General features: G+C 45.7%; 1 protein-coding gene across 4 annotated transcripts in view; it reads left to right on the top strand.

The window, feature by feature from the left end:
- Positions 1–13,631, top strand: part of RACGAP1 (Rac GTPase activating protein 1) — a 38,344-nt gene extending 24,713 nt beyond the window's left edge. For all 4 annotated transcript variants that reach the window (XM_008256433.4, XM_008256434.4, XM_002711137.5 and 1 more), the window contains 10 exons: positions 249–366; positions 2,414–2,544; positions 3,554–3,718; positions 7,058–7,153; positions 7,242–7,440; positions 9,740–9,845; positions 10,015–10,147; positions 10,275–10,410; positions 11,776–11,884; positions 12,466–13,631. In XM_008256433.4, the coding sequence (XP_008254655.1) occupies positions 249–366; positions 2,414–2,544; positions 3,554–3,718; positions 7,058–7,153; positions 7,242–7,440; positions 9,740–9,845; positions 10,015–10,147; positions 10,275–10,410; positions 11,776–11,884; positions 12,466–12,541 (1,269 nt within the window). In that variant the 3' untranslated portion in view covers positions 12,542–13,631. The remainder of the gene's footprint in view (positions 1–248; positions 367–2,413; positions 2,545–3,553; positions 3,719–7,057; positions 7,154–7,241; positions 7,441–9,739; positions 9,846–10,014; positions 10,148–10,274; positions 10,411–11,775; positions 11,885–12,465) is intronic.
- The last annotated feature ends 1,075 nt before the right edge of the window (positions 13,632–14,706 follow it).

The raw sequence follows: 14,706 nt of genomic DNA, 5'->3' as shown, positions 1-14,706 counted from the left end.
GCATTCATGTGAGTGGAAATAGTCCTATTAAGTAATCAACTATCAGCTTTATGTTTGATTCTGAGTTGCTTGTGTATATCCTCCTGTGACCTATATTTACATTATAAAATAGGACATTTCAGCTTAAGCATGTTTTGGACTATGGTCTCAAGTCTTGGCCAAGACTCACCCACTCCGAACTACCCTGTAATGAAAGGAAAGTTAGACTGTTTCTGTTCATCCTTCCCTTCTAACTACTTTTCTTGCAGGGAAATGAGTCCATTGTTGCGAAAACTACAGTGACTGTTCCCAATGATGGCGGGCCCATTGAAGCCGTGTCTACTATTGAGACTGTGCCATACTGGACCAGGAGCCGAAGGAAAATAGGTATGTTGTCTCTGTGACTAAATTGTGTAAACTGGGTAAAATTTGGGAACATAGTTTCCAAGAACCCTCCTGAGTCAGAGACTGGGTGTTTTGGGTAGTTTCTTACTGTACCTGCTTAGAACCTGAGATTGGTTTGTGTCATGCTTAGCCTTTGATTGCCAGCCTGGCTACTAGAATGAAATTTAGTTTTCCTTGAAACATTTTTTGGTAATTTTTGCATAGCCATTGATCTCTCTCTCTCGTTTAAAGATGTATTTATTTGAAAGGCACAATTAACAGAGAGAGAGAGAGATCTTCCATGTGCTGGTTTACTCCCCAGATGGCCACAAAAGCTGGTATGGGATCAGACTGAAGCCAGGAGCTTCTTCCAGGTCTCCCACATGGATATAGGGGTCCAAGCACTTGGGCCGTGCACTGCTGATTTCCCAGACTCATTAGCAGGGAGCTGGATTAGAAGTGGAGCAGCCGGGACTTGAACTGGCACCTGTGTAGGATGCTGGCATTGCAGACAGCAGATTTACCTGCTATGCCACAATGCCAGACTCGAGTCGCAGGTTATTATCTGTCAATTATGTTAAAATTGGAGCTAATATTCAGAATAACCAAATTCTTTTTGCTTTTTTAAATTTAATTATTTGAAAGTCAGAGTCACAAAGATGGAGAAGGAAAAATATATAGAGAAATCTCCCATCTACTGGTTCACTTCCCAAATGGCTGCAGAGGCCAGGGCTGAGCCAGGCAGGAGCCAGGAGCCCCATCCAGGTCTCGCACACGGATACAGGGGCCCAAGGATCTGGTTCAACTTCTGCTTTCCGAGGCTCATCAGCAGGGAGCTGGATTGGAAGTGGAGCAGATGGGACTCGAACTGGTGCCATATGGAACACTGGTGCCAGCGGCCCAACTTGCCATGCCACAGCGCTGGCCCGGATAAAATTCTCAAGAAGTAAGGCTTAGAGTCATCATTGTGGTGGAGCAGGCTAAGCCTCTGCCTGTGATGCCTGCACCCCGTATGAGTGCCATGGAGTCCTTGGCTGCTGTACTTTCTGTTTCCTCTACTTTTAAATATCAATTCAGTTATTTAAAAGGCAGAGTTACAGAGAGAGAGGGAGACACAGAAAGAGAGATCTTCCATCCCCTGGTTCACTCCACAAATGGTTGCAATGGCCAGGGCTGGACCATACTGAAGCCAGAAGTCGGGAGCTTCATTCAGGTCTCCCTTTTGGGTGCAGGGGTCCAAGTATTTGAGCCATCCTCTGCTGCTTTCCCAGGTGGATTAGGAGGGAGCTGGATCAGAAGCAGAGCAGCTGGCACTCAAACCAGCACCCATATGGGATGCAGGTATCACAGGTGGTGACTTAACCGGCTGCGACACAATGCTGGGACCCCTTTACTTTTTTTTTTTTTTTTTAAGCTTTATTTGTTTGACACTGACTGCTCTGCTTTTGATCTGGCTCCTTGCTAATGTACTGGGAAGGCAGCAGAAGGTGACCCAAGTACTTGGGCCCCTGCCTCCTGTGTAGGAGACCCGGATGGCACTCCTAGCTCCTGGCTTTGGCTTGGCCCAGCAGCCACAACTGTTGTAACCATCTGAAGAGTGAACCAACAGATGGAAGATCTCTGTCTCTGTCTAAGTAGCTCTCTTCTTCTTCTTCTTCTTCTTCTTTTTTTTTTTTTTTTTGTTCTTTCTTTTTAAGATTTATTTATTTTGAAAGTCAGAGTTAGAGGTCCTCCATCCACTTAGGTGGCCACAATGGCCAGTGCTGGGCCAGGCTGAAGCCAGGAGCTTCTGGGTCTCCCAGGTGGGTGGTGGAGGCCCAAACACTTGGGCCATCCTCTGCTGCTTTTCACAGGCCATTAATAGGGAGCTGAATCAGAAATGGAGCAGCTGGGATATGAACCAGCACCCATATAGACTGCTGGCTTTGCAGGAGACTGCTTAACCTGCTATGCCACAATGCTGGCCCCTGTAACTGTGCCTTTCAAATGAATAAATAAATAAATTTTTAAAATAAAAAATGCACAAAGCTTAAACTTACTTGTTTTCTAGGTACTTTACAACCATGGAACAGCGATTCTACCCTGAGCAGCAGGCAACTGGAGCCAAGAACGGAGACGGACAATTCAGGCACGCCCCAGAACAACGGAGGGATGCGTCTGCATGACTTTGTCTCTAAGACGGTAAATCTCTGATCATTCCTTTTCCTTTGGGGCATATTCAATTTTTTCTTAAAAATAGCATTTTCTGTTTTTAAATTTTTATTTTACTTGAAAGACAGAGTTACAGAAAGAGTTGAAGAGAGAGAGAGAATCTTCCATCCACTGGTTCATTCCCCAAACGGCCACCATGGCCAATCCTAGGCCAGGAGGAAGCCAGGAGTCCAGAGCTGCTTCTGGTCTCCCATGTGGGTGGCAGGGGCCCTAGCACCTGGGCCATCTTCTGCTGCTTTCCCAGGTGCATCAGCAGGGAGCTGGATGGAATTGGAGCAGCCAGGACTCAAACCTGCACCCATATAGGTTGCCAGCATCTCAGGTGGAGGCTCAACCTACTACTCCACAGTGCCAGCCCAACATTCAGTTCTTTTAATTGTGAAAATAACTTACCAGGAAGAAGTTTCAATAGAAACTTCCTTTCTCTGTCCAGACTGACTCTTGAGGGAAAGCTACTGGTGACAGGGAGGGTATTTTGTGAATAATATGAAATTAAAGCAGCTTTGCAGAACAGTTGTTTGTACTTTTTAGTGATACATGTTTACATGTTACATTTGAATACAGTGCTTTAGACTTTCAGAACATTTTAACTTCGTACCATGTGATCCCATTAAAATCCCAAGCAAGCAAACTAGGTCTCGGGGAGTTAATTGACATGTTTGTGCTGTGTGTTAGTAGGAGGTGAGTTTAATGCGCGGCTTTTCTGACCCCTCCTCAGCACGTTCTTTCCATAGTTCCAGGCTGTTGACATCTAGCTGTATGACCTTAGGCAAGTTACTCAAGCTCTTTTTGATTTTATTTCTTTATCTTAAAATGAAGAAACTAAAACCTACCTTAGAGGATTGTGTGAGAATTACATAATATGTATAAAAGGTTTGGGAAGTTGTTTGGCACATACCAAATGCTCAGTGAATGTTGGTTGATGATGATATTTTCTCGCTTATGCCGCTCTGTTCCGTCTCTCATGTTTTATCCTCAGGTTATTAAGCCTGAATCCTGTGTTCCATGTGGGAAGCGAATCAAATTTGGCAAACTCTCTCTGAAGTGTCGAGATTGTCGTGTGGTTTCACATCCAGAATGCCGGGAGCGCTGTCCTCTTCCCTGCATTCCCACTCTGATGGGCACACCTGTCAAGATAGGAGAGGTATGACTTGTGGATTTGTCTGCTTATTTAATTTTTTTTTTTTTTTGGACAGGCAGAGTAGATAGAGAGAGAGAGACAGAGAGAAAGGTCTTCCTTTTGCCGTTGGTTCACCCTCCAGTGGCCGCCATGGCTGGCAGCTGCGGCTGGCGCACCGTGCTGATCCGATGGCAGGAGCCAGGTGTTTCTCCTGGTCTCCCATGGGGTGCAGGGCCCAAGCACTTGGGCCATCCTCCACTGCCTTCCCAGGTCACAGCAGAGAGCTGGCCTGGAAGAGGGGCAACCGGGACAGAATCCGGCGCCCTGACCAGGACTGGAACCCGGAGTGCCGGCGCCGCAGGTGGAGGATTAGCCTATTGAGCTGCGGCGCTGGCCATTAATAATCGTTTTAAGCCAAAATCCCCTCGCCATGATACACTATGGAAAAATTCAGTTATGTAGAGGAATTAGTGTAACTAACTCCTGCTTCCTGTTACTTAACTTCCTGTTAGTTAACTGTTGTTACTCATGTCTTTTTTTGTTGTTGTTAAGATTTATTTATTTGAGAGGTAGAGTTAGAGAAGGAGAGACAGAAAGATCTTCCATCTGCTGGTTCACTCCCTAAATGGCTGCAGCAGCTGGAGTTGGGCTGATCCAAATCCAGGAGCTTAGTCCGGGTCTCCCATGTGGGTGCAGGGGCCCAAGCACTTGGGCCATCTTCTACTGCTTTCCCAGGCCATAATAGAGAACTGGATCAGAAGTGGCCAGTGCAGTGGTGTAGCGGGTAAAGTCACCGCCTGCAGTGCTAGCATCCCATATGGGCACCGATTCAAGTCCCGGCTGCTCCACTTCTGATCCAGCTCTCTGCTCTGGCCTGGGAAAGCAGTAGAAGATGGCCCAAGTCCTTGGGCCCCTGCACCCACATATGGGACCCTGAAGAAGCTCCTGGCTCCTGGCTTCAGATCAGCACAGCTCTGGCCATTGTGGCCTACTGGGGAGTGAACCAGCGGATGGAAGAATTCTCTCTCTCTCTCTGCCTCTGCTCTCTCTGTGTAACTCTGACTTTCAAAGAAATAAATAAATCTTTCAAAAAAAAACAAAAAGAAGTGGAGCAGCCGGGACTTATCTGGTGCCCATATGGAATGCCAGCCCCCTCATGTCAGTTCTTAACTTATCAGTATCCTCACCTCTCCTTGCTGATCCTGCCTATTGAGTTATTTTGAGGCAGTTTACAGCCATCATGTAATTTCTTTTTTTTTTTTTTCAATAAGATTTATTTATTTATTTATTTGAAAGTCAGAGTTACACAGAGAGAGGAGATGCAGAAAGAGGGAGGTCTTCCATTTGCTGATTCACTCCCCAATTGGCCGCAGTGGCTGGAGATGTGCCGATCTGAAGCCAGGAGCTTCTTTCAGGTCTCCCATGCAGGTGCAGGGGCCCAAGGACTCGGTCCATCTTCCACTGCTTTCCCAGGCCATAGCAGAGAGCTGCATCAGAAGTGGAGCAGCTGGGACCCGAACCGGCACCCATATTTGATGCCGGCACTGCAGGCAGTGGCTTTATCCACTATGCCACAGCACCGGCCTCCATTATGTAATTTCGTCTGTGAATATCTGTCATGTTATATATTCCATACTAGGTTATTGAGACGAGGTTTCTCATTTCTAAAAATCAGTTAAATCAGTTAAATTTATTATGTAAGCACCATTAGCAAGGATCAATGCAAAGTAACTGTGCTGCTATCCACTCTGTCATAAATTAAAGGTTATTTCCCCCTAATCTTAAGAGTTCTTATTTGCACATCTGCTGTTGCACAAATTCTCTGTAATATAGAACTCTGTTAGAGGGCCGTGAAACTCTCCTCTGCAGGTAGGTTGGTATCATGGTCATCTATGAGGTGTGTTAAATCATTTTTTATACTGCAAAAAGTTAAATTACAAAGAAGGTTTTTTGTTTTTGTTTTTGTTTTTTTAAGATTAATTGATTTGGCCGGCGCCACGGCTCACTAGGCTAATCCTCTGCCTGCAGCTCTGGCACCCCAGGTTCTAGTCCCAGTTGGGGCACCGGATTCTGTCCTGGTTGCTCCTCTTCCATTCCAGCTCTCTGTTGTGGCCCGGCAAGGCAGAGGAGGATGGCCCAAGTACTTGGGTCCCTGCACCCGCATGGGAGACTAGGAGGAAGTACCTGGCTCCTGGTTTCGGATCGGTGCAGCGCTGGCCGTGGCAGCCATTTGCGGGGTGAACCAACGGAAGGAAGATCTTTCTCTCTGTCTCTCTCTCACTGTCTAAACTCTGCCTGTCAAAAAAATAAATAAAATAAATAAATAAATATTGATTGATTTGAAAGGCAGAGTTACAGAGAGAAGGGGAGAAAGAGAGAGCACAATATATCTTCCATCCCGTGGTTCGGTCCCCAAATGGCCCCAATAGCCAGGGCTTGGCCAGGTAGAAGCCAAGAGCCTGGAACTCCATCTGGGTCTCCCACATGGTTGCAGGGGTCCAAAAACTTGGCTGTCTTCTGTTGCTTTCCCAGGCACGTTAGCAGGGAGCTGGATTGGAATTTGAGCAGCCGAGACTCAAACTGGCGGCCATATGACTGCTGGCATTGTGTGCAGTGGCTTAACTCACTGTGCCACAACGCCAGCCCCAGGAGTTTTTCCTTTTTACAGTATTTATTTTAAAAGCCATACCTATAATTATATTATATTATATTATATTATATTATATTATATTATATTATATTATAAGCCATACCTGTAATCTCATTATTGCTCATTATTGTTGAAGAGAAAGAGGTAATGGTTATGGCTGATAGTCTTATTACCTGTTTGCAAGGGGTTTTTAGGACCATGAATTGGTCCTAGTTTGGAGGTAGGAAAAGAAACTGAGGATCTGTGTTTGATATATGCTTTGGCAATAGCAATTTCTTTTTTTTTTTTTTTTTAAGATTTATTTATTTATTTAAAAGTCAGAGTTACACAGAGAGAGAAGGAGAGGCAGAGAGAGAGGTCTTCCATCCTCTGGTTCACTTCTCAGTTGGCCACAACGGCCAGAGCTGTGCCAATCCGGAGCCAGGAACTTCCTCCAGGTCTCCCATGTGGGTGCAGGGACCCAAGGACTTCGGCCGTCTTCCAGTGCTTTCCCAGGCCATTAGCAGAGAGCTGGATAGGAAGTGGAGCAGCTGGGACTGGAACTGGTGCCCATGTGGGATGCTGCACCATAGGTGGCAGCTTTACCCACTATGCTACAGTGCCTGCCCTGGCAGTAGGAATTTAAAAGTAGACATGTTGTCCCATCCTGAGGGTTAGTGGAGGTAGTTCTTCACACGTGGTTTTTCAGTGGTAACTTGAAGCTCCTTTCACAGGGAATGCTGGCTGATTTTGTGTCCCAGACCTCTCCGATGATCCCTTCCATCATTGTCCACTGTGTAAATGAGATCGAGCAGAGAGGGCTGACTGAGGTAAGAATCGTCCTGACGACGGAATGAAATTGCTATTTGTGTCAAGCAATTACGTGGTTCTTAAGTAAAAGTGTCGTCTTTATACTAGACAGGACTGTATCGGGTCTCGGGCTGTGACAGGACCGTGAAGGAGCTGAAGGAGAAATTTCTCCGGGTGAAGACTGTCCCCCTGCTCAGCAAAGTGGATGACATTCATGCTGTCTGCAGCCTTCTGAAAGACTTCCTTCGAAACCTCAAAGAACCTCTTCTGACTTTTCGGCTAAACAAAGCTTTCATGGAAGCCGCAGGTATGGGCAGATCTTAATATTTGAATGTGAATTCCAGCAAGGCAGAATAAATTTCCATTTTTTTTTTCTTTACTGCTTTATCCACTACCCAATACAGTGCCTGCAAAGGGTAGGCACCCACAGGTTTGGTGGATGAATAGCTGCATGTGTATGTCCCCCATGCCTGATTGCTGTCTTTCTACACCATATAGGATAGTAATAGGTTTTCTCTCGCTCTGGTTTTTTGGGTCAAGTTTCAGGTTTGTCCTTTTGATGTTAAATCCATCTTTGATTCCTTTTCTTCTCATTCCACACCCAATCCCTTGTCAAGTCTCATCTGCAGGGGTGGGCACTTGCCCAGTGGTGAAGATGCCCCCGCCCCTAATCAAGTGCCTCAGTTGGAGGCCTTGCCCTGCTCAGATTGCAGCTTCCTGCTAACGCGACACCCTGGGAGGCTCATGTAATTGAGCAGCTAACTGATTGTTCTACTTCTGCCATTCCCTCTCCAGGATGATCTTCATAAGGAGCTAGAATGGCCCTTTTTACAATTAAATCCTCCAGAGACTTCCCATCATTATCAGAATAAAGTCCATGCCCCCCCCCCATAGTTGGAAACTTCCCAAGTGGTTTTTTTTTTTTTTCTTCTTTAATTTGAGAGGTAGAGTTACAGACAGAGAGAGGGAGAGACAGAGAGAAAGGTCTTCATCTGCTGGTTCACTCCCCAAATGGCCACAGTGGCCAGAGCTGGGCCAATCCGAAGCCAGGATCCAGGAGTCTTCCAGGTCTTTCACTGCTTTTGCAGGCCATAGCAATGAGCCAGAGGAGAAGCCAGAACTCGAACTGGTGCCCATATGGGATGCTTGGTGTCTCAGGTGGAAGCTTAGCCCATCATACCACAGAGCAGCCCCCCATACCCCAAGTCTTTTTATTTCAGGATTTACTTATTTTTTTGAAAGACAAAGAGGGGAAGAGATAACAGAGGGAGATCTGTCTGCTGCTTCACTCAAGGACCCTACATGAGGGGCTGGCATTGTGGTGCAGTCCCAGCTGCTCTGCTTCACAGGCAGCTCCCTGCTAATGTGCCTGGGAAAGCAGAGGAGGATGGCCCAAGTCCTTGGGCCCCTGCCACCCATGTGGGAGACCTGGATGGAGCCCCAGGCTCCTGGCTTCAGCCTTGATCAGCCCTGTCCATTGTGGCCATTTGAGGAGTGAACCAGTGGATGGAGGAACTCTGTCTGTATCTCTCTCTCTCATTCTCTCTCTCTGTCCCTTTCAAATAAATCCTAAATAAAAATAACTAAGTCTTAAAAAAGATCGAATGTGATTTGGCTTCTGGTTATCATTTTGTTCCCACCCCCTTTTCTTCTTTCCTTCCCCCGCAGTGGAATCTTGAGTTCCTTACTGCCCACCTCGAGGCCGTCACATTTGTTGTTGCCCAGCCTGCATTACTGCTACCCTAGACGTCTTCGTGATATCTCCTTCATTTCTTTCAGGCTTCTCTTCCCTGACCACCTTGTCTAAAGTAACAGTTCCCATTGCATTACAGCTTTAGTCTGCTCTGTTTTCTTTATTGTACGTATTACTACTTGATACCTATTTGTTCTTTGAATGTGTATTTGAAAGGCAGAGAGAGAGTGAGTGAGCTCCCAGGCACTGGTTCACTCCCCAAAAGCCTACATCTGGAAGCTGGGATAAAAGCTGGGAGCTGGGTACACAATCCGGGTCTCAGCTTGTGGATGGCAGGACACATATATTTAAGCCATCACCTGTGGACTCCCAGGATGTCCACTATCAGCAAGCTGAAATCTGAGCAGATCCAGGACTCAAACACTTTAATATGGAATGCAGGCATCCCACATGGCATCTTAGCTGGTAGCCAAACACCTGTCCCTGTGTTTCTTTGTCAACCAAATCCTCCAATAGAATAAACAGTCTACAAGGCAGGGGCTGTGTTTCCTTCTGCTGTATCATTGGTCCTTAGAAGAGTGCTGGGTGCACAGTAGACCCTTAGATATGTTTTATGAAGGAACACCTTGATAACTGTAGTTAGTTACTGCAGCTGTATCTACCTCCCAAACACATGGGTTGCCAGCTGTTTTTCCTAACAGCAAGGGCCTATTTTTAAAAAGTTCTGACTCGTAATATTGAGCTGTTGGCCAGTATCCTGCTTGCTAATGAAAGTAGAGTCTGATGTAGTCATGAACCTAATCAGAAGTTCCAGAAGCTTACTGTATAGAAGGGACTTTGTGGTCGATAACTCGGAAGCCCGCTGTCAAGGGAAAGAAGTTTAGGCCTCTCGGTGCTTTCTTTTCATTTATAGAAATCACAGATGAAGACAACAGCATAGCCGCCATGTACCAGGCTGTCGGTGAACTGCCCCAGGCCAACAGGGACACATTAGCTTTCCTCATGATTCACTTGCAGAGGTGAGTGCAGCAGAGACTTGCTCTGGGAGTTGGGGAATTTTTCAAGGGGAAGATAATGCGAGTTGGGTCTTAGGGAGTGTGAAAGGCGAATTGTTTTCTTGTACAATTTATATTTTGGTCTGCATTTAAGTAGAGGAGAAAGTCTTCTAATTTAAACTCTTTTGCTTAGAGTGGCTCAGAGTCCAAACACTAAAATGGATGTTGCCAATCTGGCTAAAGTCTTTGGACCTACAATAGTTGCCCATGCTGTGCCCAATCCAGACCCGGTAACAATGTTACAAGACATCAAGCGTCAGCCCAAGGTAAGTGTGTGTGCATGGGTGCCCACCTGTGGGCTCCTGCTCACTCCAGAACTTGTTTGTAGCATAAGAGAATGGTGAGAAGTAAGCTCTGTTTTGGAAGTTGGCTGACGTATGTGTTGGCTTTTAGGTAGTAGAGCGCCTGCTTTCACTGCCCGTGGAGTATTGGAGTCAGTTCATGATGGTGGAGCAGGAGAACGTCGACCCCCTGCATGTCATTGAAAACTCCAATGCCTTTTCAACACCCCAGACGCCAGATGTTAAAGGTGCGGCCCAAGTTATGTTTTTCCCCAGACTGACTCCCTCTGTTTGGTCATATGCCCTTTTCCTACCATTGCTAGAGCTGCTTGAAATTTATATTCTTGTATAAAATATTAAGTTTACTTTGAAAGTTTTAACATTAAAGGAAAAACTTGTACAATTCTACCACCCTAATATACATATATATTTTTACTTTTCCATATCTCCTTTTATGTATTCTTATTGTCTATCAGATATTTTAGTTTATAATTTGTTCTTACTTCATGTAGCATATTGTGAGAATTTTTGTTACTGTGTAATCTTATTTTTATGGTTGTAAACTACAGTTTTCATATTGACATTTTTTGTAATTAAATATTATCCTGTGTAGCATGTGTATATAACACTATACATAGTTGTCTGTTGGTATCCACTGGAGATGGATTTTCGGTCTCCCCTGCCACTACAATGGATACCAAAATCCTTGGATGCTCGTATCCCTTATGCAGATATACAGTGGTGTTTTATTTGCATATAACCTACCCACATCCTTGCATATACTGAACCATCCTGAAGCCAGGAACCTGGAGCTCCATATGTGGGTGGTGCAGGGCCCAAACACTTGGATCTCCTTCAGCTGCTTTTCCAGGTGCATTAACATGAACCTGGATTGGAAGCGGAGTAACCAGGACTCGAACCAGCTTCATATGGGATGCCAGCATCGCAGGCAGTAGTCTAACCTGCTATGCCATGTGCTGGCCCCATGCATAGTTACTTTCTTTTATTTTTTTAAAGATTTATTTTATTTGAAAGGCAGAGCCAGAGAGAGAGAGAGCGCTAGAGTGTTTCCATCCTCTGATTCGCTCCCCAAATGGCCTCAACAGCTAGGGTTAGGCCAGGCTGAAGCCAGGAACCCAGAGCTTCCTCTGAGTTTCCCACGTGGGTACAGGGGCTCAAGTGCTTGGGCTGTCCTCTGCTGCCTTCCCAGGTGCATTAGCAGGGAGCTGGTCTCAAACCAGTGCCCGTATGGGGTGCTGGCATCATATGTCGAGGCCTAACCTACTATGCCACAATGCTCGGCCCCCAGGTTCTTTGTTTCAAGTGAGCCTTCTGTTCCTTCTAGTATAGGTAAAAACCAAATGTTCAAATGTTAGGTTTATGAAGTCTGGAGTTTGAAAATGGCCTAAATCAAGTGAATGTCAGATATTTATTTAGTGGTTGCCCACACAGTTTAAAAGATGTACTAGCATGTTCCAAAATGATGACAGAGATGATCTCTGGGATTTTGCCCTTAAGTGCTTCAGAGGATGGTCAGCCCAAAAGTGGCCATCACCGAATGCTTTGTTTATATAAACCCCCTCTTTTCAAATATGTCTTCCCTTTGATTTAAGTGAGCTTCCTGGGGCCCATGACCACTCCTGAGCATCAGCTTCTCAAGACTCCTTCGTCTAGCTCCCTGTCCCAGAGAGTCCGCTCCACCCTCTCCAAGAACACCCCCAGGTAGGCCTTCTCCAGAGATAACGAACGCTGCTTCCTTGGGCTTCTTTCTTTCCATATTGGTGCTTCTTGAGAGGAACATTGAATCGGGTCTCAGCTAGCAACTAGGCTCTCAAAGGAGACGTGGAATAGTAAGGATCCCTTCTCTTTAGAAATCGGTTAGAGACAGAGACGGGACACACACAGGACTCCCACCCCGTGGTTCACTCTTCATATGCCTGTATTACAGTGGCCAGGGCTGGAGTTGGGAACTCAACTCAGGTCTCCATGTGGGCGTAAGGAACCGGTTCCCTGAGCTGTCACCACTGCTTCCCGGGGTTCACGTTAGCAGGAAGCTGGAGCCAGAGCTGGGAGCTGAACCCAGGGACTCCGATGTGGGATGCAGGCATGTTGATTACGGGGCTGATCCTTTAGAGAGGGCCTAAAGGCCTGTACTCATCCTCTTCTCATCTCAGGCAACTGGGCATACCTTACAAAAGAGCTGTGTGGGTGTCCTACTCTGGATTCGTTTCATTAGCTAATAGAGCTGGTTTATTCACTGTATTTTATAGAATGCTTTTCCAGTTCATTATCTTTTTTTGTAGATTTGGGAGCAAAAGCAAGTCTGCCACCAACCTAGGACAACAAGGCAACTTTTTTGCTTCTCCGATGCTCAAGTGAAGTCACGTCCGCCTGCTACTCCCAGCGCTGCCTGCAAGTACAGGCGCACCTGTACTCTGCACAGCCTCCTGCACTCGTTACTGCTTTTAGCATTCTCCAGGCTTTTAATCAAGTTTAATTGTGCATGAGGGTTTTATTGAAACTATATATATCTCCCTCTCCTCCTCAAGTAACACAGTATCAGCACCTTGTGCTAGCTGTTAGGCATCTTTAGATGGGAGATCTTTGCAGGATTAAAAGGGGTGGTATGGAATTCATTGCCATTCTCTTTGGGGTGGAGGGCATCCCTTGGGCTTAAAGCCAAGTGTCGCTCATGGAATACCCTTTCTCTGATGTTATTCAGAACTCATTTTCATGAGACAATGACAGAACTCCTATATTTTTGATGAAACTGACTTGTCTCATGGTGGGAAGTGGGAGGGCTTGGTAAAGGTTAGAGGATTTAGGGTGACTTCTCAGAACTTGGGAGTTCCCATTCCACATTATGAATTGAGCTACTGTGTGGAACTTTGCTAAAAATGGGATAGGTTGAGGATGGAACTAGAGGTGGGAGTATGCTTAGCTTTAATTTGGATTAGGTCCTAATAGCACAAAATGGCACAGCCTTTTAAATGTGATACTGCAACTCGTATTTATCTGTAATAGGCTGCTTTTTTCGGTCTTGGGTTCAACTGGGGTTGAAACCAGTTTGTTCTTCTAAGGTGAAATTCATTCTGATATTTGACCCTACAGCCCTTCTCTTCCCCTCCCGGGCCCCCCCCCCCCCAACCTTGTCTGGTTGAACCCTAGTTCTAACATTCAGTACATTGTCTATTTGGCATCCCAACTAACAACTAAGAGTAGGCTGTAAGGGAAGATTGTCAATATTTCATGTGGCGAGAAAAACCACAGTTGTTTTGTGTTTGCACTTTAGATGCTAAAATTTTCCCATGGAATTTATCCACTTCTAGATAAATGTGGGTTTCTTCTATTAGAGTTATTCTTGATGTCTGTAAAAATGGGTTTCTTCTATAGAATGTGTCTGGACCATACTCACCTTTGTCTGTAAAATACATATTTGGAAAAGAGTAAATAGCTTTTTCAAAATGAACATGAGATTGGTTTTCTTGTTGCAGAAATAAACCCTCAATGCCTTTTTAGAAAATACTTTGCAGGGCTGGCCTTGTGGCATAGTGTGTCCTGACTGCTCTACTTCCGATCCAGCTCCCTGTTAATGGCCTGGGAAAAGCAGCAGCAGATGACCCAAATATTTAGGCCCCAGCACCCATGTGGGAGAACCGGATGAAGCTCCTGGCTGCTGGCCTTGACCTGGCCAGCACTGGCTGTTGTGGCCATCGGGGGAGTGAACCAGCAGAAGGAAGCTCTCTATCTCTCCATCTCTCTCTCTGTTACTCTTCATTTTCAAGTAAATAAATAAATCTTTAAAAGAACAAAAGAAAGAAAACATTTTTCCCATATAGTGTTCTGTTTCTGTTATTCACCTCTGTTTCCTTCTTTCTGAACCTAGCCCAGTATTACCAGCACTAGTTGGTTTCTTTCTTCCTCATTCAGTCTTTTTTGTCCAGAGTGAAATCCTGGATTCGTCCTATGACTGTCTCCCCCTCATTTGAAGAAACTGCTTTAAAGAAAAAGCAAAACTTTAAAACAAGTCTGTAGGGACCAGAGCGGTACAAATTAAAAGACAAACCGGCTCTGGCTGGCTGCCTGCCTGGCACATCCTTCGCTGCTGGAAGTGACTCTGGAGTGAGCGGGGATGATTAACCGAGGGCACCTGCACTTGGAACTCTGAAGCTGGCGAGCAGAATGTATCTGAGATTGAACGTAAACAGTTGCAGGCTTAATATGTAACTGTGGAGAGAGGAGGCAACCTACTGGCTCTTTTCCCAGGAGGGGGCAGCTCTCAGCATGGCCCATCTGCCTCAGCCAATTGGCAGAGGTTGGGTCCCATCTCCTATTCCATCCCCCAGCCCCAACACACACGCACACACACGCCTGCTAAGCTTTATTTTTTTAGGCTTGTCCTAGATGCTACCTCTTTTCTTAGGTTTTTGCAATCCTGACGTTGGCCTGGCTCCATGTTTGCTGTTGTATAGTATCTCCCCAAGGTGCATTTGAAGTCACTAATGTAGAGGAAGTAAATGGATTGTGTAACGTTAGCGAAGGCA

Source organism: Oryctolagus cuniculus, chromosome 11 (genome assembly GCF_964237555.1).
Source record: "Oryctolagus cuniculus chromosome 11, mOryCun1.1, whole genome shotgun sequence".
NCBI lineage: Eukaryota > Metazoa > Chordata > Mammalia > Lagomorpha > Leporidae > Oryctolagus > Oryctolagus cuniculus.
The sequence above is the reverse complement of the archived record's forward strand: the minus strand, read 5'-3'. Positions and strand labels throughout refer to the sequence as shown.